Raw genomic sequence first — 23,066 nt, 5'->3', positions numbered from 1 at the left:
TATAACATAAGGAATTTTATTTTTCTTTGAAGTTTGCTGAAAACCATAGAGCCATAATTTCTATCTTACCAGTTTAAGTCTTTGATATTTAATTTTGTGCTCTTATACAAATGGCTCTTAGTTGACAAGATCAATTGAGAGTAAAAAAGCAGGCATCAGCTGCTTTGTGAGGAAAATACCCTGTGAAGTCTAAATTGGTAGCAGGTTGTACTCATTTGGACAGGTGCCTGGATGGTCATCACTTCCTGGCTGAAGTGTGTGGAAAGAGAACTGGCACACTGCGTAGAGGCTTTACTGGATTCCTCAGACATCTGAGAGCCACAGACGGTGACAGTAGTGATGGAATCCAGCCTGCAAAGAAAATGCAGTGTGGCAATGCAAGATGCAGAGACATTTAATTTATCCTTAAGTTTGAATCATCAGAAATGAATTTATTTCATATTTTATGAGGAAAGAATGTAGGTGTGTGTATGCCTTTACAAGGTTAGCTGTGCTTGTCTACACTTACCTCCATAGAATTACTAAGGGTTTACAAAGAAACATCAGTTAAAAAATCAGTTTTTGATGTTCTTGCCAAAAAAAAAAAAATGCTCATATAAGTCAACATATTTCTGCTCCTTCTCAGCTGTAGAGATGTGTGTGTGTGTGTGTGTGTGTGTGTGTGTGTGTGTATGTGTGTGTGTGTGTTAATCTATAACCCATACTTGCAAAAACTTTGAATGGATATGCTCAGATCATTGGGTTGCCCTGGTTTGGATTAGGCTAAAGTGCAACATAAAAAAAATAATGGGGCTTTATCTTTGAAATTGGTCTGGGTTGTGTTTACTCTATTAACTATAGGGTTTTCTCATGCAACTCAAGCTTCAAGGCCTCTCATTTCACAATGAATGTAAGATTTCATGTAACATTTTAATTTACAATATTTCATCCCTTTTCTGTGTTCAAATTAATCACTACAGGAAATAAGAAATCAACTCTTAAGGTGACTCCCTTAGCATGTCCAAAGACCACTGGCTCTTGTCTTTGACAATATATTGCTTTTTGTTTTTTGTTTTTTTGTGTGTTTTTTTTGCCTCTAAGAGGCCAATCTTCTCCACAGCCCTTGTTGGTTAGAACAGGAGGGTGGAAGCAGGGTAGTATTGGCAGGGGGGCATTCAAGTTTAGTTTTTCAATTCACTTGTAAAATATGTAACCCTGTAGATGACTTTAGATTTTTAAAAAGATCATTTGCCTACTCATAGGACTAGACCAATGCCATCCAATAGCAATAAATTGTGAGCACATATGTAATTTAAAAATTTTAAGGAGCCACATTGAAAAAAGTAAAAATAATTATAAAATTAATTTTAATAACATATTTACTCAAATCAGGATATTGGGGCTTGCTCACAGAAGTGGAACCAGTAGGAAATGTTGCTAATATATTTTATAATGAGACATTCGTTACAAGGAGTTGTCCTATGTGATTGTGGGGACTGGCCATGTAAGTTAGGAAGGTAAATTTGAGCCCACGTGCAGGGACCAAAACCATAGCCACAGAGATAATTTCTTCCCTCTTCCTCAGAGACCTCGGGTCTGTTTCAGACAAGCCCACCCAGATATTCTAGAAAAATTTTCTTAGTTAACATCAATGGATTAGGGATTTTGATTACATCTGCAAAACACCTTCACAGTAACTCTTAAAATAATGTTAATTTAAATTACATGGCATAGTAGTTTAGCCAAGATGACACATTAATTTAAAACCATCACCTCATTATAACCAACATTATATCATTACAATCTGTAACTTACTAACTTAATTATAACATTACAATCTAAACTTACTGAGATATTTTACATTCTTCTTTACAGTAAGTCTTCATAATCCACTGTGTACTTATCCTTATATCATATCTCAATTTTGACTAACCATGTATCATGTCCTTAATATGCACATGTGTCTAGTGGTTACTGCATTGACAAGGTAAGTCTGGATGGTGATAAACAATAATGAGGCAGGTTATCTTGTGTCTTTAGAACTGTTTGAAGATACAAGTTCTGTGTGTGTGTGTGTGTGTGTGTGTGTTTACTGTTAGCTTTTTTTGCCTATCATCTGTAAGATGAAATTTTATTATGCCTTTGTAAACACAATACATTTCTTAAAACAATGATCAAAAGTTTCCACACATGTAGCACTATATGACATATTACAGTCCAACACTATTTTTGTTACATTATTATGAAAATGCTATAGAATCCAAACGCAAAAGGATAAGCAAAAGAAATATATTTCTGAGCCATCTCAACATATTCTTGGGGATCATTTTGCCCTACAGGGGCACTTGGCAATGTCTAAAGACATTTTTCCTGGTTATGACTAGGGGTAAAACTATAGCCATCTAGTTCATAGAGGCCAGAGGTGCTGCTAAATGCCATGGGTGCACAGAATAGACCCACTGCACTCCAGTAATGATCCACTCAACCCAAGAAGTCAATGATGCTAAGATGACAAACCCTTCTTTGAAGTAGGTTCTGTAGACATATAAGGAAGAAATTACAAAACAAAACAAACAAACAAACAAACAAACAACCATGAGAAATCAAGGAAGATAAAAGTTTCTTGTGCCCTGTGGAGATCTTTCCTGGCACCTTGGTGAATTGTATTTTTAAAGACATGTGAGTATCTTAACTCCTTTGTATCTCTATTGCCATATTCAAAGTCAGGGATGGAATGAGGGTAGAGCAGTGGCCCTGCAGAGTCTGATGATGAATTAATGAGGAAAGGAAATTTTCACAGTGCAGGAGTCAGTAACTGTCTTTTCTGAAGATATGTAGGATTTCCTTATGGTTAGTCTTGATTTTAAACTTAAAGAAAATTTACTAATATTTAAAATCTAATTTACAAATGGAGAGTTTACAATATATACAGTAATTAACACCATGTCAGAGCATCTGTGGGATAAAGTTGTGATAATTAAATAAATAAAACTCATTAACATTCTCCTAAGAAAAATCATGGAATTTAAGATTAAGTCACTTTTCAGAGGTAGTAATCATATTTGCAAACGCTAATCTCAAATTATATCTATCCAAATTAATTGCAAATTCAGAATTAACTTCATTTTCTAAACCTTGCAATGCATAGATACTGAAGTTAGCAGCAAATTATATATATTTCTTAAAACCTGATGTTTAGAAAATGTAACAACTAACTCATTTTATGAAATGGGTTATATCTGCTTACAGTGATTATTGGATAAATTAAATACCAAATTCTGATTATAAATATAGCTTAGAGTCACTGCTTCTGATATATACATATTTTATGAGATAGTTGTTATAGTTCATTTCACAAATTCTTAATTTAACATGTAAAAACTAAATTTTCCTAAATCTAAATGACATTCTTACTAAGTATTCTTAATTTGTATGGAGAGTAACTGATATAAAACAGCCCGTCTGGAGTAGCACAGTGGTTGAACATCGACCTATGAACCAGAAGGTCACAGTTTAATTCCCAGTCAGGGCACATGCCCAGGTTGCAGGTTTGATCCCCAGTGAGAGGGTTTCATGAGGCAGCCAATCTGTGATTCTCTCTCATTGATGTTTCTAACTCTTGGTCCCTCTCCAGTCCTTTCTGAAATCAATAAAAACATATTTTTGAAAAAGAATAATTGATATGAAACATAATTATACTTTGGGATCAATTTTCACACTGAAAACAGTGACAATATATTTCCATTGATGTAAGTTTTTAAACTTTTTCAAATAACTCTCATTTGAGGTAATTTGCATTTTTTTCTTTATTTCAATAAATGAGTAATTTTTTGTAGCAATATGTTATAAAATCCTTTTAGGCATCTATAACTTGTTATAATTAGATATAATGATTTAGGCATCATGGTGAATAGCTATGTAGTCATAACTATGGTACATATTTTGCACATTTTCAAAAAAGACTTTTTAAATTAGAAATTCTATTTCCCCCTAGAAATACGCAAAGAAAAAACTGAAAAAGAGGAGAAACCTGAAAGGAAACTTCAGACTAAAGGTAAATGTTTAATTTTGTGTTTATTCTAATTTTTATTTGGTCTATAATACACATTTATATGAGAAAGGGAAGTTTTCATATTTAGTGTTCTTTGTCCTAATTTTTGATAGTGTTTAAATAAGTACCTTTACTTCTCATTTAACTTCAGGCACACATATAGAAATAATATTTAATGACTGAAATAGAAGTAACTTCAAAATGTATAATAATATTTAAATTATTTACATCTGATATTTACTAAGATAGTACCATATCATATTTTTGACTTATTAGCAACATTTTTAATAATCCTATATAATAAAAGGGTAATATGCAAGCTGAACGGTGGAATGACCAGAAAGCCCACAGCCCCTCTCCCCAGCTGGCCTCACCCCCAGTTGGCCTGCTATTGTAGGCCATCGGTATAGGCCATCTGGACCTTACCAGTGCATGAATTCATGCACTGGGCCTCTAGTATACTATAAGTGAGGGTTCAATTTATCTTAACCTTGAGTTTTTTATTCCATGAAATACCTTTAAAATAGTTGGTGTAGAAATGCAGTCATTACATTACGTCAATGTGTACTGCAAGGCCTTACAACTTTCTTACAAAGCTTTAAGTGCTAGATGGAAGGTGAGGCATGATGATTAATATTCCTTTCTAGAGAACTGAACCCAGTAACTACAGTGTTGCATGACCAGTATTGTCTTACTCATTTTACAAGCCTAATTTGTGTGTGTGTGTGTGTGTGTGTGTGTGTGTGTGTGTGTGTTTGGGGGAGGTGGCCCATGAAGTCATATAACTTTAAAGAAACATGGAAAGCTAAAAACATAGTTTTTAATATGTCCAGGTCTCTTCAACAGTCAGTTTCACATGAGTTTTGGGTGAAACTGACCATTTTAATTTTTGCCAGGGCAGAAAGAAAACCTAATTACTATTATGGTGTGATACAGACAGAAAGTAAAAGAAGTTTGGAGGGATAAAAATGGAATGTTGTCTAACATATATTATGTCAAAACTAGATAATGCAAAATTACCTGTAGAAAAATATTAAAGTTGTAAAAGAGTACAGTTTCAAATAATAGAAGTAATATCTAACCCAAAAATTATACCAATATGTGAATCTATACATAAAATGTCATTTTAAAAAATTATGCTTCATGTACGTCCTTTTGTGAAGATCTGGAATCATTCTGCCAGACAGTCTATCTGTAATCCTATTGTTTGAATTCATTTCATATTGGCCAGCCAATTCTTATACAGTCGGGGACATTGAAGCTTACTCAGTTGAAACCTATTTATATTTGTAGCCAGGGAACTAATGTCTTCTTACTTTTCCCTTTCCTTTTTTGGTTCTTAATTCCATTGGTCAGGGAAATTGGACACAGCTCTTAGGTACAGATTGACTAGCCGTGACTGAGCTGGCTCTGCATTTCTATCTGCTGGGGGTTAAACAGAAACTCCACTGGTTCCATACCAGTGGGGTTTCCACTGTTGTATCCTGCAGACTGTACGATTAATTTAGTAGCAGTGCTGCCGGAGCGGATGGGGGGATGCAGATGGCACCATTTCCATTTTGGACCTGGCTCTATTAGAATCCTGCTGTTAAAGACTTTGAGCAGTGGGCTGGAGAGTGGGTTTATTAAACGAGAGAGTTTTGCATAATTAAAACAGTGGATTTGGCTGAGGTTTAAAATAACTTTCTCAAAGGCTTGGCTAGAGATTAATACCTGAATATATATTCTGAAACTTCAGCTGTTCAACACTGAAATGGGCTTCACAGGTAGTTTCTTTTCCTCCACAGATTTTCTTTGTGAGTAGTAACACAATAGTTTGTTTTACTGCTTAGTTTCCTCATCCACGTAGAATAATGCCTGCTTTTTTATATTATTATTATTCCCAAGCTGTCAGTGAGAAAGTAAATGTTGTTTTATAACTGTTCCCATATGTAGATAAATATATGTTTTTATATATGCCACATTCCATATCAGTTACGGCTAGATGTGATAGATCATTAGAAATTTAATTGTTATCAAGGCATTTTGAACGATTGAAAGAAAAGATACAGTATGTTCAAGTAGTTAGTAGCCTGCAATGAGTATAGACAAACCAGCAAATATCTGGGTCTATAAAGATTCATTATGCCGAAGCTGGTATATTTTGGAGGGAGATAAAAATGTTGGTGATAGAAGCTACATGACATCCTATTGTCTCTATTTTTTCCTCCTTCAAGGGACTTATATAGAATTGTAAAGGTTTTAAGAGTGTGAAGTTATTGGGAAAACCATGAATCCTACACTTAGGAGATTTACTCATCTACTGGAAAGCAGAAAAACAAAAGAATATGAATCCCAGAGAACATACATTTCCAAAATAATTTCATGTTATATGTTAATTCATTTACTTTTAAAATATCAAAAAATTAATGTTTAAATTCTTACCCTTTTTCATGTAAAATTAGGTAATTTTTATAGTCATTTACATTATGTAAATGATTTTAATTCATAAGGCCAAGGTAACTTTTATTCCTATTTTGTCCATCTATTTATTTTGTTTGATATATTTTTTGTTTTGTTTTGTTAGGGAACAAAAGGAACAGTTTTATGAAGCTCAAGAAAAAGCCTTTTAATTTTTAACCTGGCAATGAGTACCTCTTTTGGCTTTAAGGTATAAGCTCTAAGATGTTAATTAATGTTCATATCTTGGCTTTTTTTGCCCACATAAAGGAGGTGGTAACTTACTTTATGATCAGAATAGTGTATATACTTTTGACCTTGTGTTGAACTAATAACATGGTCTATTTTTACTTCTCATCTTCCACTGCTATCTCCTCAACAATCAATCTTTCAGATTATTACAGTCACTTCTTCACTGATTTCCCTGCATTAACCCCTAAAATCCAGGCAATTCATGCTACTCACAGACTTAACTCTATCTGTTGCCATCACAGAGACTTAGAGATAAAGCCACATATTCTGTTGGCACAAATAAAGCCCTTCTCATATGATCACTGGTAGCCTCACACATTCCCAGCTTTGTGCACTTAAACACATACCCTCCCTCCTCTGCAACCTACTCATCAACTCCCCTTCACGCTCAGATCTCCTCTTGCTTCCCCATGCCACTCCAGACCACTGGCGTCCTCTCTGCCTTAGAAAGGAAGAATTGCTGGGCAGTCTCTAAGCTGTCTCATAACTCTGGGTTTTTGTACACAGTTCTCTCTGGCCATCTGGCCATTCCTGTGTAGTCACTTGGCAGGCTTCTGCTCATTTCTTTGGTTCTCAGATAGAATGTAAGTTTCTTTAATAGGCTTCTTTGCTGTTCCTTCATATTGGGCAGAGACCCTTTCTACTGTTACACCCCTGCCTTTATCCTTTAAGCATTTTGACACAAAATTTTAAATGTTTTTTTAAATTGATTTCAGAGAGAAGGGAGAGGAAGAAAGAGATAGAAACAACAATGATGAGAGAAAAATCATTGATCAACTGCCTCCTGCATGCCCTGTACTGGGAATAAAGCCTGCAACAGGGGCATGTGCCCTTGACCAGAATCAAATCCCAGGATCCTTTAGTCTCCAGGCCAATGCTTTATCCATTGAGCCAAACCAGCTAGGGCTTGACATAAATTTTAATTGTGGGTATATTGACCTAACTGACTGAAGGCAAAACTATGTTTGTCTTCATATATGTTCAAGGTCAACCCTGGCATTTACTCCTATTATTCTGTTTACTTGTCTATGAACAAAGAACTTCAGACTCAGTGGTCTCTCAGATTCCTACCAGCTCTGAATGTGTATTAATATCAAATTAATTTTTTAACACATGGCAATCTACTCAAAACATGAAACACACTCTGTAATCCTATCTAATAAAGAGTACTATACAAATTGGACCCCCCCCCCACACCCCCTGCACAAATGTCATGCACTGGGCCTCTAGTGTTGAAATAATGAATTAATTAAGTATTCATTTTCTCTATTTTGTTAAGCTGTATTTAATTCCTATGAGCAAATTTTCCTTTGAGATTTCTGTTTTTATTCAGCTTTAATTGGACCACTCTAATGTCAAATTTATGTGGTCAACAGCAATTGAAGTATTTGATAGTGAGTTTCATATTAGAACAAAACAGTCTATAAGATATAATTAGGAAACACCCACAATAAAAGTTATAATATAATGATATAGATTAAAGTAATACAGATTAATTTGGACAATTTTGAAAACAAAACAAAAAAACAAAGAAAAGGAACCACAATGTAATTATCCAGAGATAAATACTAACATTATTTTTCTCCATTTAGTTGTGTGTGTTTTTAATTGCATATTGTTTTGTTTCTTTGCAATTGCAAATTTTCTTGTTGTTTTCAGATAGCATTTAGGCTTCTATTTAACTATTAGGCATTTCAGCTTACTCATAGGACACAACAAACCAAAAAAGACTAGAACCTCGTGGAAAACACATACCGAGATAAGAGAACCTTGTCCATGATGTCTCCTAGACAAAAGGAGGGCCTTTTAGGACTCAGAACAGTATGTGTCTGCTCTACCACCTGGATTGTCCCATGTTCAGGTGCCACACTGACCTTAGAAATGGTGAGAAAGTTCACATGGCAGAAGTGTGTGCTGACCGATGACATGTGGTCAGCATCAGACTGAGCCAGTCAAGGGAAAGAAGGCACATATTGTACAAGGAAAAACTGGCTTTAGCCATCACATGATAATACACATTCATTTATTTACAGCACTAACTTTGTGCCAGACATTACACCGAGCACTAAAAAGTCAGAGTAATCAGACTCAGTTCAATAAGAAATCCAGAAAAGCAAATACAGAGTTACACCAGCAGGTGGTATAATTCCACAAAGAGATGTCCTGGAGGAGAGATTGTGGTTGAGGAGGTAACTGGCTACCTTGATTGCAGAATAGGTTTGATTGTAGTTTTCTGGTAGGGCCTTTGAGGCATGGGTAGGTTGAGATTTAGGCCTTTTGTAGGGCTGTTGTAACAAAGCATCAAAAGCTGAGTGGCTAGCCCCAGCTGGTATGGCTCAATGGATAGAGCATCAGCCTGCAGACTATAGGGTCTCAGTTTTGATTCAAGTCAAGGGCACATGCTGGAGTTGCAGGCTCAGTCCCCAGTACTGGGCATGCAGGAGGCCAATCAATGATTCCCTCTCATCATTGATGTTTCTCTCTCTCTCTCTCTCTCCCTTCCTGAAATAAATAAAAAATATATTTTTAAAAAACTGAGTGGCTTAAAATAACTTTATTGTCAGTGACAGAGATTAATGAAATTAATTTGCAAACCATCAATCAATAGCCAAAGTCGAGGACTCAGCAGGACTGATTTTCTCAGGGCACTGTAAGGGAGAATATCTTCACACTCCTCCCAGATTTCTGGTGGTTGGCTGGCAATCTTTGGCTTGTAAATGGGTCACTCTGATCTCTGCTTTTATCTCCAAATGCTGGTCTCCTCATGTATCTGTCTCTCCTTCCCTGTGGATATCTGTTTCTGTCCATATTTGCCATTTTCATAAGAACATCAGTCATGCCTTAGGTCCCACCCTAGTGACTGCATCTCAAGCTAATTACCTCTGTGAAGACAGACTAAGGTCACATCTGTTTGAGGTGACACATTCAACCCATAGCAGGTACCATATGCACAAAGTCAAAGGAACATTTTATATATTTTTATTTACATATACATATTTATTTTTCAATTGTAGTTTGTACTCAATAACATTCTGTGTTAGTTTCAGATGTGTAGCATGGTGATTAGAAAATCATGTACTTTACAGAATGGTTCCATTTTTAAAAAGTATATATTTTTATTGATTTTAGAGAGGCAACATGGAGAGAGAGAGAGAGAGAAAGAGAGAGAGAAAAAAACCATCAATTATGAGAGAGAATCATTGATCAGCTGCCTCCTGCACACCCCCTACCAGGGATCAAACCAACAACCTGGGCATGTGCGTGGACCAGGAATTGAACTGTCACCTCCTGGTTCACAGGTGGACACTCAACCACCGAGACACATCAGCTAGGCTGGTTCCATTTTTAAAAATGGTTGTTTATGTAAAAATAATGCTGCTTGGATTAGGATGGTTCCTGGGAATCAATTATAGGGCAGGAATCATAAGCTGGCATAGGATTTTGCTGAAGATTGTGGTTCAAAAGCAAAAAAGACAGGACATTAAAATACACCTAAATATCATATAGCCGTTTATAAAAATGCTTTCAAAGCCCACAGATTAGTTTAGTCAGCTTGTATAAACTTTGCCTTTTGCCTTCTCTCAGCTGTGTATAATTGACTCATCAAAGTACAAATTATATTTTCTTTTCCTCTCTGGCAACGGTGCAAAATAAGCCTGGGGAATGAGAACAGAAGACTACACAAAGCTGTGTGTCACCTCCATGGTGACTGTTCCCCTTAGGAGGAAGTGATTAGGTGCTCACTGGCTCCGTAGCCCTGGGTGAAGGGGAAGCTACCCATACGATTAAACCAGATTTCAGAGTAAATCTCATATTTTGGAATTTAAATTTATGTTTTGTGATTTAATGTACATGTATCAGATGAGCTTTTTAATTTGGGGTAATTTGCCTAATCTTCACTTTAATAATACATAAATGAATGCTATTTTATTATGGAAAAGATGTGTGTATGGTATATATTATAGGCTACACTGTAGATTACATGCTTCGAGAATCCAATCACCACACTTGGTACATAGTTTATAATTCTGGAATATACAAGGCAGCCAAGTTTTGGGAGAATACTGGTTTAGCTCTCTGATATCTATATTTCTAGTCTATTCTTCAAGGGACTCTTATGAGCCTGTGTTTTCTTCTCCAGGGACAAAGAGATTCAGGCTAATTGACCTTCCTCATTCCAACCAGCTCTAAAGCGGGGTGCTTATATTAAATTTAAAATGATAAATCCTTCCCGTAGCAGGAATGAATAATGCAATCTTTGAGAAGTTTCCATACTCAGGAAGACATCATTACATATTGCTCAAAGTGTGTAGATCATTTTGCCTGAGCACAGAATGGAAATTGTAATAATTAGTTACAAAAAAAAAAGTGAAACACACGCAGAGACATATACACTAACCGAAGGTATATCTGGCATTTTTGTTTAATGGTGCTAAAGCAGAATTTTTAAAGGGGTTTAAAGTGAATTTGTATCCCGCTCTTCTTTCATTAAAATAAAAGATGGATGCAAGCATGGATATATATGAAAGTTATGAAGCTATTTGAAAATTTGACATACTTAAAATTTGTAGACCACTTCAGTGCTAATAGCTTCCACAAGATAAACACCAGAAAGCTGAGAAGCAGTGAAATTAATTAAAAGAAAAATCAGCAAAATCTGTTACAGCTAACCGCGTTCCCCGAAGTATTTTATAACATGAAGATGTAATGATCACTTGCTTTTCCATCTGATTTGTTTTGATTTGAGCACTCAAAACTCATCCCATACAGTAGCTCTGAAGTAAAGTATGAATTCCAATTTTGGTTCATTAAATTTATTTGTTAACTGTCCACTGAAGAATATAGTAGTCTATACAAGATAAAATTTAAAAAAATTTGACACAAAAACTTTTGATTTTTGAAAAGAGCAGAGAGATCAGCAGAGGGCTCTGACGATCTGGCCCTAAGTGCCTACGGCTGGGCCCCTTAAGAAGGCTTTGCTGGATAAGAGCCTCAAGGTCAGGGGCACTGTGAGCTCGGATACACTTCAGAAAAGGACACAGAGGCTGCCTGGCAGGTTGCCCGAGCCGAGCTCTGTGAGAGCACAGAGCACAGCTTGCAGAGTGCTGGAGAGGGACCATATGGGGAAGTTTGAGAGACACACTTCAGAGTTGAGTTGAGCCGAATGTTCTGGTCAGGGAAAGGTCAGAATCTGGGCAAGCGCAGGAGCAGCAGGTCCATGCCAACTCGGGTGCCAAACATCAGGGCCATTCCAACTGGTGGACTCCATTTGTTTTTAATTATCAGCCTACTGAAGGGACTTTTGTTTCTTGTAAATAAGGATGACAAACAAATTAAGCTCCAGCAGGTGCAACCAGCTTATTTTACCCTGAGCTAAAACTGGCCTCGCTAAGATTTCACCTGCCAAACGGATCTGGTGACAGAAAAAGAGGGTACCTTTTTCTCCTTCCCCATGCAGACTTCTAGTTGGGGGTTGCAAGTAAAGAGATGCACAAGAAAATGCAATCACCAGAGCAAATGATGTTTATTTTGGAGCCACCATGAAGGCAGTTTCATTGATGATTGCATTGTTTCGATGAAAGACATTTTAAAACTTGGTATTTGAGCTCAGTCTTGCCAAAGCGTGAAGTTTCTGTCCAAGAAGATTTAGTGGCTGTCTGCCATTTTGAACAGCTCCCCTTGAGCACAGGATCCAGCTGCTTCAGAACACTCTTCCGGTGCCATTTCTGAGGGGCTCACGAAATGCCAGCATGCAGGAATGTGTCTGCAAATCAAAACTTAGACCGCAAGGAACCAGATTCTCCCCCAGGGAGAGGGAAAAGAGACATTCAGATGCTGCTTGGAGTCTGAATGCAGCTCTCTCGCTCTTCTGATTTGGTGTGAATGCTCCCATTTGCACCAGGGCACACGTCAACCAGAAAATCCTTTAGTGCTGTGGACAGCCAGCTGTCTGGGGTGGGAGAGGTCTGGTCCTTTGCAGAGGCAGAGAGGCAGATTAGGTGTTCTCCTGGGGGCCATGCCAATCAGGGTTCCGAAAGCACAGCTTATCTCACACCAACTAGGTTTCCCCTAGAGAAACTTTAAAAGAGGCTTTGTTTTTGCCAAGATTTTATTTTGGTATTTCAGCTTAATTAATAGTAATCCAAAGAAACTGAACTAAGCTATCTGTGGTCATGTGTGAATACTGATGTCCTCTCCTTATTTTGTCAGCTAGTTATATTGCATTTAGTAATTCATAAACACCTCAAAGAATCATTGAATGTGGAAAGAAAAAAAAATAATGTTCTAGGATGTATTTTTCTTTTGTTTCTCATTGGCTTTTAATTAGTTCAGAAAATGTTAACATGTTGTAAAATGGTTTCTGATGGAAGCAGACTGTATTTATTATATCTATACCACATCATCCATTAATAGAATTGTAGTAAAAGATGAAAATAACTCTTCTTGTAATAGTTTGGAATTTCACTTATTCAAAAATATCTATTAGGAGTTCACTATGTGACAGACACCATATGATGAGGCACAGATGCAAAAATAAAATAATACACAGTAGTCCCTAAAGAGACTTCACCTACTGGGTTGTCAGATATAGGAACAATTGCAGTATTATTGTTTACATGCTAAAATAGAATTATGCACGTGGTATAGTTGGTGCATAAAATAAGTAGGGGTCAAAAAACATTTTGTAGAGGTGAAGGCATGGGGATGTGGAAATTCAAGATAAAAGATGGGCAGTTGAGAGATGCAAAGGCATTAAGAGGGCGTGCAGTGAGCTTGTGGAACTCTGTTTTGTTATAATGGGATGTAAAGTTCAAGGGGATATAGCATCTACTATGTGACAGATACCATGCTAAGCAATGAGGGATGTAATATTTTAACTTGTCAATGGTATAATCAGATATTCCTGTTATCAAGGTTACTCTGAGAACATAAAAAACTAAACCTAAAGGTTCAAGGAACTAGTCAGGAGATTATAATAACTAGAGGCCCAGTGCACAAATTTGTGCACCTGTGAGGTCCCTCAGCCTAGCCTTCAAGACTAAACCAAAACTGAGTCTCTGAGGGGTCCCAGATTGTGAGAGGGTGCATGCCAGGCCAAGGGACCCCACCAGTACATGATCAGGGCAAGAGAGTGACCACAGGAGGGCTCCAGGGTATATTTGGCCCATCTTGCTCAGTCTGGATCAGCTGGATCCCAGCCACAAGCTAACCTACTGGTCAAAGCATCTGTTCCCTGGTGATCAGTGCATGTCATAGCAAGTGGTTAAGCAGTCTTAGCATATAATTAGCATATTATGCTTTAATTGGTTGAATGGACGACTGGACACTTAGCATATTAGGCTTTTATTATATAGCATAAGGATATCCTACTTCAACTTTTGAAATTGTCTCTTCTTTTTCCTTCTGCTCCCTTACTAGCTTAATTTTTTCTCATCTTTTGTATCTGTAGATACAAGGGGCCTTCTCCAAATACACAGACTAGATTGGGTCTCATTATGCACATTGACATGCCAACAGAAAAATATATATTCTTCATAGCAGCTATACTAGCTTCAATTAACTATCTGTATAATTATTTGTTTAGCATCTATCATCCACTAGCTTGTTGAAATCATGGAGTCTGTCTTGTCTAGCAGGGTCTTTAGTACTTGGCAGATGCTCTTTCTATACTTCTGTGTAAATAAATGATTGGAAGAAAATGTAATATTGGATAAAAGAAGATGGGTAAGAGGAATATTAAACATCTATGAAAGAGTTTGGTAAATGTACAAAATGGAAAATAAAAGCCAAATCCTAGGAGAGTTCCATGTTTCTATCTTAAATAATTGGAGGTGCCAGTAATAAGATGTATGATTGCATTGTGGGGTAAGATTATGTCTTAAATTGGAGCCTGACTATATTAATTAATTGGATCACAGTTCATATTAAATTACATTTTGTTTACTTTGGAGGGATTCGGTGTCATCTAGTCTTATCTCACTATATTTTCAAAAAGCTTTCATTGTGAATTGTTTCTGGAGAAGATTAACATGTACTCTTTAGGCAGGTTATACTTTGCTTCAGTTGCAAAATATTATCTCCTGAATTTTTATGCTCATATTTTTGGCATTTCTCCAGTATAGAGCTGGGCTCCTTTGATATATGGTATAAGAAATGTTAAAACTTTTTCATTTAATTAAACTTGAAAATTTGGGAAAGCTGAGTGGTATTCTTATCTTTGCAATTAGACCTAGTTTTGTTATAAAGTAAAAATAGAAGTAAATAAATCTATAATTATCTTAATGGTTTAACCTCTCTATAAAACTTCATGCCAATTAAAGAAAGATTTCTAAAGGCAGAAAGTAAGTTTTTGACATCAAAGACTGCCATGTAATCATCTCATCATTTATTCTGTTTACTTAAAGAAAAAGTATTGTCTGTTTCTTTCCAGTTACCCATAGAGAAAAAGACAAAGTAAAAGAAAAAGAAAAACCTGAAAAGAAAGGTATAGTGTTTTTCTTATTGCTATTTTTAGACATTGGTTCCTTCCTGTTTGGCCTCTTCTTTACATCAGATTTTATATTATCATAAATTTATTTCTATTATGATAATTTTATTATAATTGAATCAAAAAAGAATAATTTCTGGGTTGAAGAAAATGAAATGCTTAAGATCCTTGAACTCTATTGCTACTTCTATTACCTATTAGACCAGACTTTTTAAATTTTTATTTTTTGTCTTATTTGTTTAGAATATGCAATGTAGATTCATTATTTAATGTATAAAGAAACATTGTTAAAAGCTTCCTGCCTTATTCCCACCCTCCAGGTTCCTATTCCATCCTATCTATACATATACATAGTAAAAATACTTTTATAAGTTTTATGTGTGTCTTTCAGAGCTTCATCATGAATTTATAAAACAATATAATTTATTGTTTCTCCATATTTTCCACACAAAATTTACCATGTCCTCGTTTCTGACTTTTATAATTTATCAATATTATCTAGAGAACTTTCAATATCAGTAAATAGATACTTTCCTCATTCTCTTAAAAAAAAAACTGCATTTAAATAGAGATATTTTTTTCACGTTAACTGCTTGTTTTCTATAGATTCAAGGGGTAAGTATAAACTTTAGCAATTTATATTTCTGGTGTAACTACAACTACTCATTACCTATTTCTCCTGATAATATGTGTGCATGTCATTTGGGTATATATCCTTGGTCTGTCACTTTTCATTTTTTTTCCAGTTTTGTAGTTAATGTAAGGGTGTCTGTGGGAATAGATATGATATGTGAATATGTGTGTTTATATTTCTAAATTTGCATGCAGCTGGATAGGTTAATATTACTTTTGGTATTTCTGCTTTTAAATCTTTTTCCACAGATTAAATCAATAGTTAATAATATTTTACCCAAGTTTTAGAAACTTTCACATTTCACTTTAATTCATCAAAAATTCATTTTAATGTATGATGTGAAAGAAAATTATAGGGTTTTTTTTTTTGTTTTTTTTTTTTTGCTCTTGTTTCAAAGTGAATTATGCCTAGGATATTTGGGTTAGATTTCAGTAGATTTATAGATCCACAGCATGCATAGATTGCCGAATTATCTGATAATTTCCTTTGCTAGAATCCTTTATGATATTTAGGAATCTATGTTATCATTTAATTTTCTATGATAGACTTAATTCTCATTATTTTCTTCAATAAATAGTATATATTGAGAAATCTATGGTGATTTGGGAAACTACCAAACCATACAGTTTAATGTATCTGAACTACAAAAATAATTTGCACATTCTGTTGGACTTCTCAAAACTCCTTTACTTAAATTTTGTGAGACACAAGGTTTTACCTGTCTGTGTAAGTATAATTTAAGTTAATAATATAAATTCATATTGTCTTATTAATTTATTACCTAGACAATGTGAAGGAATGTTTCAGGTATCATGTTTAATACTATTTAATTAAAAAGTTGTACTTAGTAGTTTTATGTGATTAATTTTTATGGATAGTAATCTACCAAAGTTGCTGTCCCTTGATAGTTTTTGGTAAAAGTTTTGGTCATCAAAGTGTCATTGGAGTGGAGAGCATTTGAGAAGCAGCGACCAGAGCAGCTAAACTTCTTGCCAAAGCATAAGACAGTCGCATGCAGTGAAACCTAATATTCAGTGGTGGCCTTGTCCAGAAATACTGTGCTTAATCAAAGCTCTAGTCCTGATTTAAATATTTCTTTTTGTTAATCCAAAAGTACTCCATGGTAAAATTATATATCTTTCAACAAATTCTTATAAAGTCGGTTTGTCTTAAAAACTTTACCTGTTGGGAGTAGTAAAAAGGAGTTTGAGACTAGCATTCAAAATGCTATCTCAGTCTTAACTCCAAGTCTTTAAAATTGGAGTCTATTCAAATATTACATTGGTAGCTCTTTATTTCTGAGTTAGCTCATTAAAGTCATAAATCTTTGAAATAGTTCATTATTTTGTTGGTTATAAGTCTGAGGTAAAGAGAAAACTTAGTTCTAAAATCTATTAAAAGTATATACTAATATAAAATTTTCTGTTTAAGCAACTCACAAGGAAAAAGTTGAGAAAAAAGAAAAACCAGAAACAAAGACAATGGCAAAAGGTAACTTTTCTCTTGATTATTTTCATAACTAAATTCTTTTTCTGTTAAAGTTTACATTTTGGGTAACAACTAGATGATTGAAAACATTCAGAGTTTTCTTTACATAAAACATTAATTTGGCCTTACACTTTAAATTTAATATTTAAAGAGTAATAAAACTGAATACATAAAACAATTGAGTACCTCAAAATTTGAGAGGAGAATAAAGAACTTCCCCATATGTGGTAGGCAGAGTTTTGGACCCCATGCCTTTCATCCCTTATGTCATCCCATTGGCTATGTTACAATATATAGCAGAAAGGAGTTTGCAGAAGTAGTTAAAATTCATATAAAATACAGAAATTTTCCTATGTTATTCATTGACCTCAATGTAATTTCATGAACTTTTAAAAACATTAGAGAAGGGCCAAAAGAGAAAGATTTGAAGTGTCAGAAGAACTTGACCTTTATTGCTCTCCTAAACATCCTTTAGATTAAAAAAAAATTGAGGAGGCCTCATGGAAAGTGTGAAAAAAATTCTACAACACAATGAATGAGTGGGAAAGCCCATTCCTCCCAGAACCTCTAGTGAGAGATGCCACTCTGTTAATAACTTGATTTTGGCCTTGTGGACACTAAAAAGAGAATGTAATTGAGCCACATGGTGCCAATACTTTTGAACCATGAAAACCAGGAGATATTAAATGAATGTTGTTTCAATTAGATGTTTTAGGTAATTTGTTACTATGACAATAAGGTTTATAGCTTTTGGCTAGTATTACACACATTGAGTTTGATTTTTTAGAAGATTTTAATTCAGGATTTTTTTTTATGAAGAAAAAGTAAACCATAAATTTTTATTAATATTTTAACCATTGAAGCCCCAAGTTCTTAATACTAAACCCCCCAAAAGCAAATACATGATTAATGTAAACTATTTTGGAGGAATGTATGTATTAACTTTACTATGCCAAATTTGTCTACCAGTGGTTTGATATTAGGAAAATATAAAATTTAATTGATAGTTCAATATGAACTATTAAAATATAGGTTTTATGTGATCATCATAGTTTAGAAATCTCAAATGCACCATTTTCAATGGATGAATGAATCATTTAGATGAAATTTGTAATCTGTTTTCAAAATTTAATGTGTTTATTTATATAATATCAATAATTAGGTATTTGAGACAGATATATATTTTACTAAATTTTTTCAATGAGATAACCAAATATCATTTTATTGAAGTTAAGATGGATGAAAGAAAGTCTGATTCTCATTTTGGTTCTCCATTGCATATGCCATTTTGGTTGAAGCTCAAGTGAACTAAGGATTAATAAATAGTGGCAACGCCACTTGTAGATGAATTTAACACAAAGGAATTCATATATGGGAGAAACATGGGAAATATAGAGAATGCTTTGTAGCAATGTTTGACCCATGGAAAATACACGAGATATTCAAGAAAAAGAAAGCAGTCCAGTGGAAGAAGAAACTGTTGGGAAAATGCTATGCAAAGAAAGATAGGATCGGGCTCGATATGGCATGGTTTTAAATGCTCTTCTAAACACGCTTCAGATAAGATTATCCTGCTGATCATCAGAGCTCCAGAAACTAGCTCTGAGCCCAGGTCACGATGAGCTCTCTGGCGGGATTTGTTAGGTGAATATATGTGAGTTGTATGTCTTGCGTGCTATTGGCCATCTGAGTGGAACATTCTCCCCAGGCAGAAACTACTGAATGTTTGTTGTGGGCTTCTGGAATGATTTTGATTTAAAGTGATTTGCAGAGAGCTGATGGTTTCAGTCATTGAAATGAGTCTGTGGTAGGAAAGAGCAGAAACTAACAAAGGAGATTTAGAAATGGTTTAAAGGAGTAAAAGAAAATCTACAATTGAATAGTCACAGGAGCCACAAAGACATTAGAAGTTTGTGGGGCAGTTGAATGATTTTCAATGAGATTTTTAAAGGTCAGGTAACTTGGAAAAGAGAGCTTGGTGTAACTCCCTTCCTTGAAGATGCTTAAGACACTTCAGCATTGAGAAGTTTTAAAGAAACCGTTTAACTTTGTGATTGCAAATTTATTTGATCATAGGAATATCCCCTGTTCCTAACACAGTATCAGCATCTCCCTGTAAAGTTTCTGAGGAATGGAGCTCTGAGAGATGCTGGTCCATTTAAGAAAATGAAATACCCCAAACCATTCTGGTTTTGTAAATATCAGGCATTATCATTTTCATTCTTCTCTTTATTCTTCACTGGACTTTACAATATTATCTTGTCTTAATTTCAAATCATTGTTTAGTGTACTAAAGTCAAGAAACTTGATTATTATATTTTCATCAAATTCTTCAACGTGAGTGACAATAAAAGCTAGCCATTACATTGATAAATTACATTGCAGTAGACTTATTTTGATGTCTAATGATTATGTATGATCTCTTACAATAAATTATGTCCAATATGCTGTATCTATTATAAACAATTTTTTATAAATGTGTGCTATATTATTACTGCTCTTTAAAAAACAATTGAAAGATTCACAGAATGATTATTTCACATTCCCAGTTTTCTTCCTCCAGACACACATAATAGCACATTAAAAATATGTTTGTATATAAAATATGTGTATATATTATAATTAATACATATTCATACATATTCTAATTTGTAGCCTTTTCTGTCTATTGAGATACATTTAAGTGCTTAAAAGTCAATATAATTATTATTTCTGACTTAAGATTTACAGGAGCCAATATATTAATTTCTGCACTCTTTATGGCTCTTTAAAGTCAAGGTACTAAAAACTGAATATCTTAGTCATCCTTTAATGAATTTTATTGTTTTATCCCTTTTAGCCATCATCATTGCAAGTAAAATTACATTTAAAAAATGCTATGTGGATAGTTCAGTCTCTTGAACACTGTTAAGATCATCAGTTGTGAAACAAAATTATCTGATCTCTCTTTTTTCCCCTTTATTGGTTAAGGTATTACAAATGTGTCCTTATCCCTCCATTGCCCCCTCAATCCTGCCCTCACCCTCAACCCCTGTTGTCTGTGTCCATTGGTTATGCTTATATGCATGCATAGAATTCCTTTGGTTGATCTTTCCTTCTTACCCGCATCCTCCCCTACCTTCCCTCTGAGGTTTGAGCATCTGATAGATGCTTCTCTGTCTCTGGATCTGTTTTTGTTCATCAGTTTATGTTGTTCATTATAATCTACAAATGAGTGAGATCATGTGATATTTACCTTTCTCTGACTGACTTATTTCACTTACCATAATGCTCTCCAGCTCCATCCATGCTGTTGCAAATGGTAGGAGTTCCTTCCTTTTTACAGCAGCATAGTATTCCATTGTGTACATGTACCAAAGTTTTTTAATCTACTCATCTGCCAATGGGCACTTAGGCTGATTCCAAATCCTAGCTCTTGTAAATTGTGCTGCTATGAACATAGGGGTGCATGTATCCTTTCTGATTGGTAGTTTCTAGTTTCTTGGAATATATTCCTAGAAGTGGGATCACTGGGTTAAAAGGGAGTCCCATCTTTAGTTTTTTGAGGAAACTCCATACTGTTCTCCACAGTGGCTGCAACAGTCTGCATTCCCACCAGCAGTGCACAAGGGTTCCTTTTTATTCTCATCCTCCCTAGCACTTGTCATTTGTTGATGATAGCCATTTTGAGGGTTATGAGATGATTTGCATCTCTTAGATGATTAGTGACTTTGAGCATGTTTTCATATACCTCTTGGCCTTCCTTCCTTCTTATTTTGAAAAGTGTCTATTAAGGTCCTTTGCCCATTTTTTGATTGGGTTGTTTATCTTCCTTTTGTCAAGTTGTATGAGTTCCCTGTAAATGTTGGAGATTAAACCCTTATTGATTATAACATTGGCAAATATGTTCTCCCATGCAGTGGGCTTTCTTGTTGTTTTGTTCATGGTTTCTGTTGCTATAGAGAAACTTTTTATTTTGATGTAGTCCTATTTGCTTATTTTCTCTTTAGTTTTCGTTGCCCTAGAAGCTGTATCAGTGAAGATATTGCTTCGGCATATATTTGAGATTTTGCTGCTTGTGGATTCCTCTAGTATTTTTATGGTTTCCTGTCTTACATTTAAGCCCTTTATCCATTTTGAGGTTATTTTTGTGTATGATCTCTTTTTTTGGGCTTTTTGGTTTGAACATTGTCTTTCATTGAACATACCTGTATACACATCCCCTGCATATTTGCAATACCTCCTTGATATACTAAGTTCCTAACTACTTAAAAAAGAATGTGTTCGTGTGCAAATTAAGAAAGAGTCCTTTGTTTTACTACTCTAACTTGGCACTCCCAAAGTGCTGTAAAAGTCAGATAATGGCATTTGTGTCAAGTATTTATCTCAGAGATACTATTTTTCTATTGTTTTTTTTTTCTTTTTCTTTTTAAATTGTTGTTAACAACCAGTGAAATATGAAATGCTGTGTTGGCAAGTGAACAAAAATAAACCAACTTTTTAAAAACCTATACAGAAGAGAAGAAAACTAAGACTAAAGAAAAGACTGAAGTAAAGACTAAAAAGGAACCGAAAGGTGGGAAGCAGGAGAAAGCGAAGCAATCAGCTGCGAAAGGAAAAGAAGCACAGAAAACATCACCTAAACCCAAAGGGAAGGATGAGAAAGAGGCTGTAGCTGTGCCCAAGCATGAACAGAAAGGTAAACATTCAGACATGGTGGCTGGAGGTTGTAAGAGAGTATTGGGCAAGAAGCAGATACAGTGAAATTAAAATCGAAAAAGACTGAGATCAGATATCAAATACGGAAAAAGATTTGTATAAGTAAATACACCTGTAAAGAAATATAATAAATTGGAGATTAAAATTTATTTCTAGAAATACTCAAATGTGTCTACATATCTAAAGATGCACTTTGAATTGTTTTTAAAAGAGAATTTGAGTTAGTATGTGAAGTGCTTTATAGGTTGGTGATATATGTTGAATTCTGAAGATAAGAGAGTTCTATTAAGATGTGGAGCAAACATTGTAGGTGCTCTACTCTTTGAAGAAAAACAGCCCAAGAAAAATAATAATTCTTAAGGAGTAATTTAAGGGGTGTATGTTCAATTATATAGAAAAACTATTCATACATTTCTTTTGCCTCTGTAAGAGCATATAATTTAGAATATACATTAAGTTATTAAAATAATTTAATTTTATAGGCAGAAAGGTTTGGGAGAACTCTCAGGGTTCTTTGCCAACTTCTATGATTAAGTGTATGACTTTGAAAAGCTCTTTATCTGGCATATTGTATGGTTCTTCAGCGAGATTGAAGTTAAACTTACATCCCTACTGATAGAAATGCTAGTAAAGCATTTAAATGGAGGTGAAATATACACCTGGAATTCTTTATGGAAAGGTGCTACGTAAAGGTAAAATGATGGAGTTTTAAGAGGGCAGCTGAGGGCCCATTGACTCACATTTCTGTCCCTTGTTGAATCTGTCCTTTCCTAAGTCCATTCCTGGCTCCATCTACTACACAACCGAGATTCCCCATCCAGCATGTGGGATCTGCTCTGTAGGGACTATTCCTTCACAGGTTTCTCAGGATTATTGCAAAATAACATTTCTCTGTGCTCTGTAGTTTTGAATAATTTTATTTGAGGACTAAAGTTAAGAAGTGGCTTCTAGAATATTTTCATTAAAATATTTTACAACTTTTTTTTCATTTTTTTATTAAGGTATTATATGTGTACATATCTTACCATTGCGCCCCC

General features: G+C 34.9%; 1 protein-coding gene across 1 annotated transcript in view; it reads left to right on the top strand.

The window, feature by feature from the left end:
• Positions 1-22,190, top strand: part of LOC118705791 (triadin-like) — a 78,138-nt gene extending 55,948 nt beyond the window's left edge. The window contains exons 5-8 of the mRNA XM_036414882.2: positions 3,974-4,033; positions 15,153-15,206; positions 17,275-17,334; positions 21,827-22,190. Of these exons, the coding sequence (XP_036270775.1) occupies positions 3,974-4,033; positions 15,153-15,206; positions 17,275-17,334; positions 21,827-22,074 (422 nt within the window). The 3' untranslated portion in view covers positions 22,075-22,190. The remainder of the gene's footprint in view (positions 1-3,973; positions 4,034-15,152; positions 15,207-17,274; positions 17,335-21,826) is intronic.
• The last annotated feature ends 876 nt before the right edge of the window (positions 22,191-23,066 follow it).

Source organism: Pipistrellus kuhlii, unplaced genomic scaffold (genome assembly GCF_014108245.1).
Source record: "Pipistrellus kuhlii isolate mPipKuh1 unplaced genomic scaffold, mPipKuh1.p scaffold_m20_p_5, whole genome shotgun sequence".
NCBI classification, from domain to species: Eukaryota; Metazoa; Chordata; class Mammalia; order Chiroptera; family Vespertilionidae; genus Pipistrellus; species Pipistrellus kuhlii.
The sequence above is the reverse complement of the archived record's forward strand: the minus strand, read 5'-3'. Positions and strand labels throughout refer to the sequence as shown.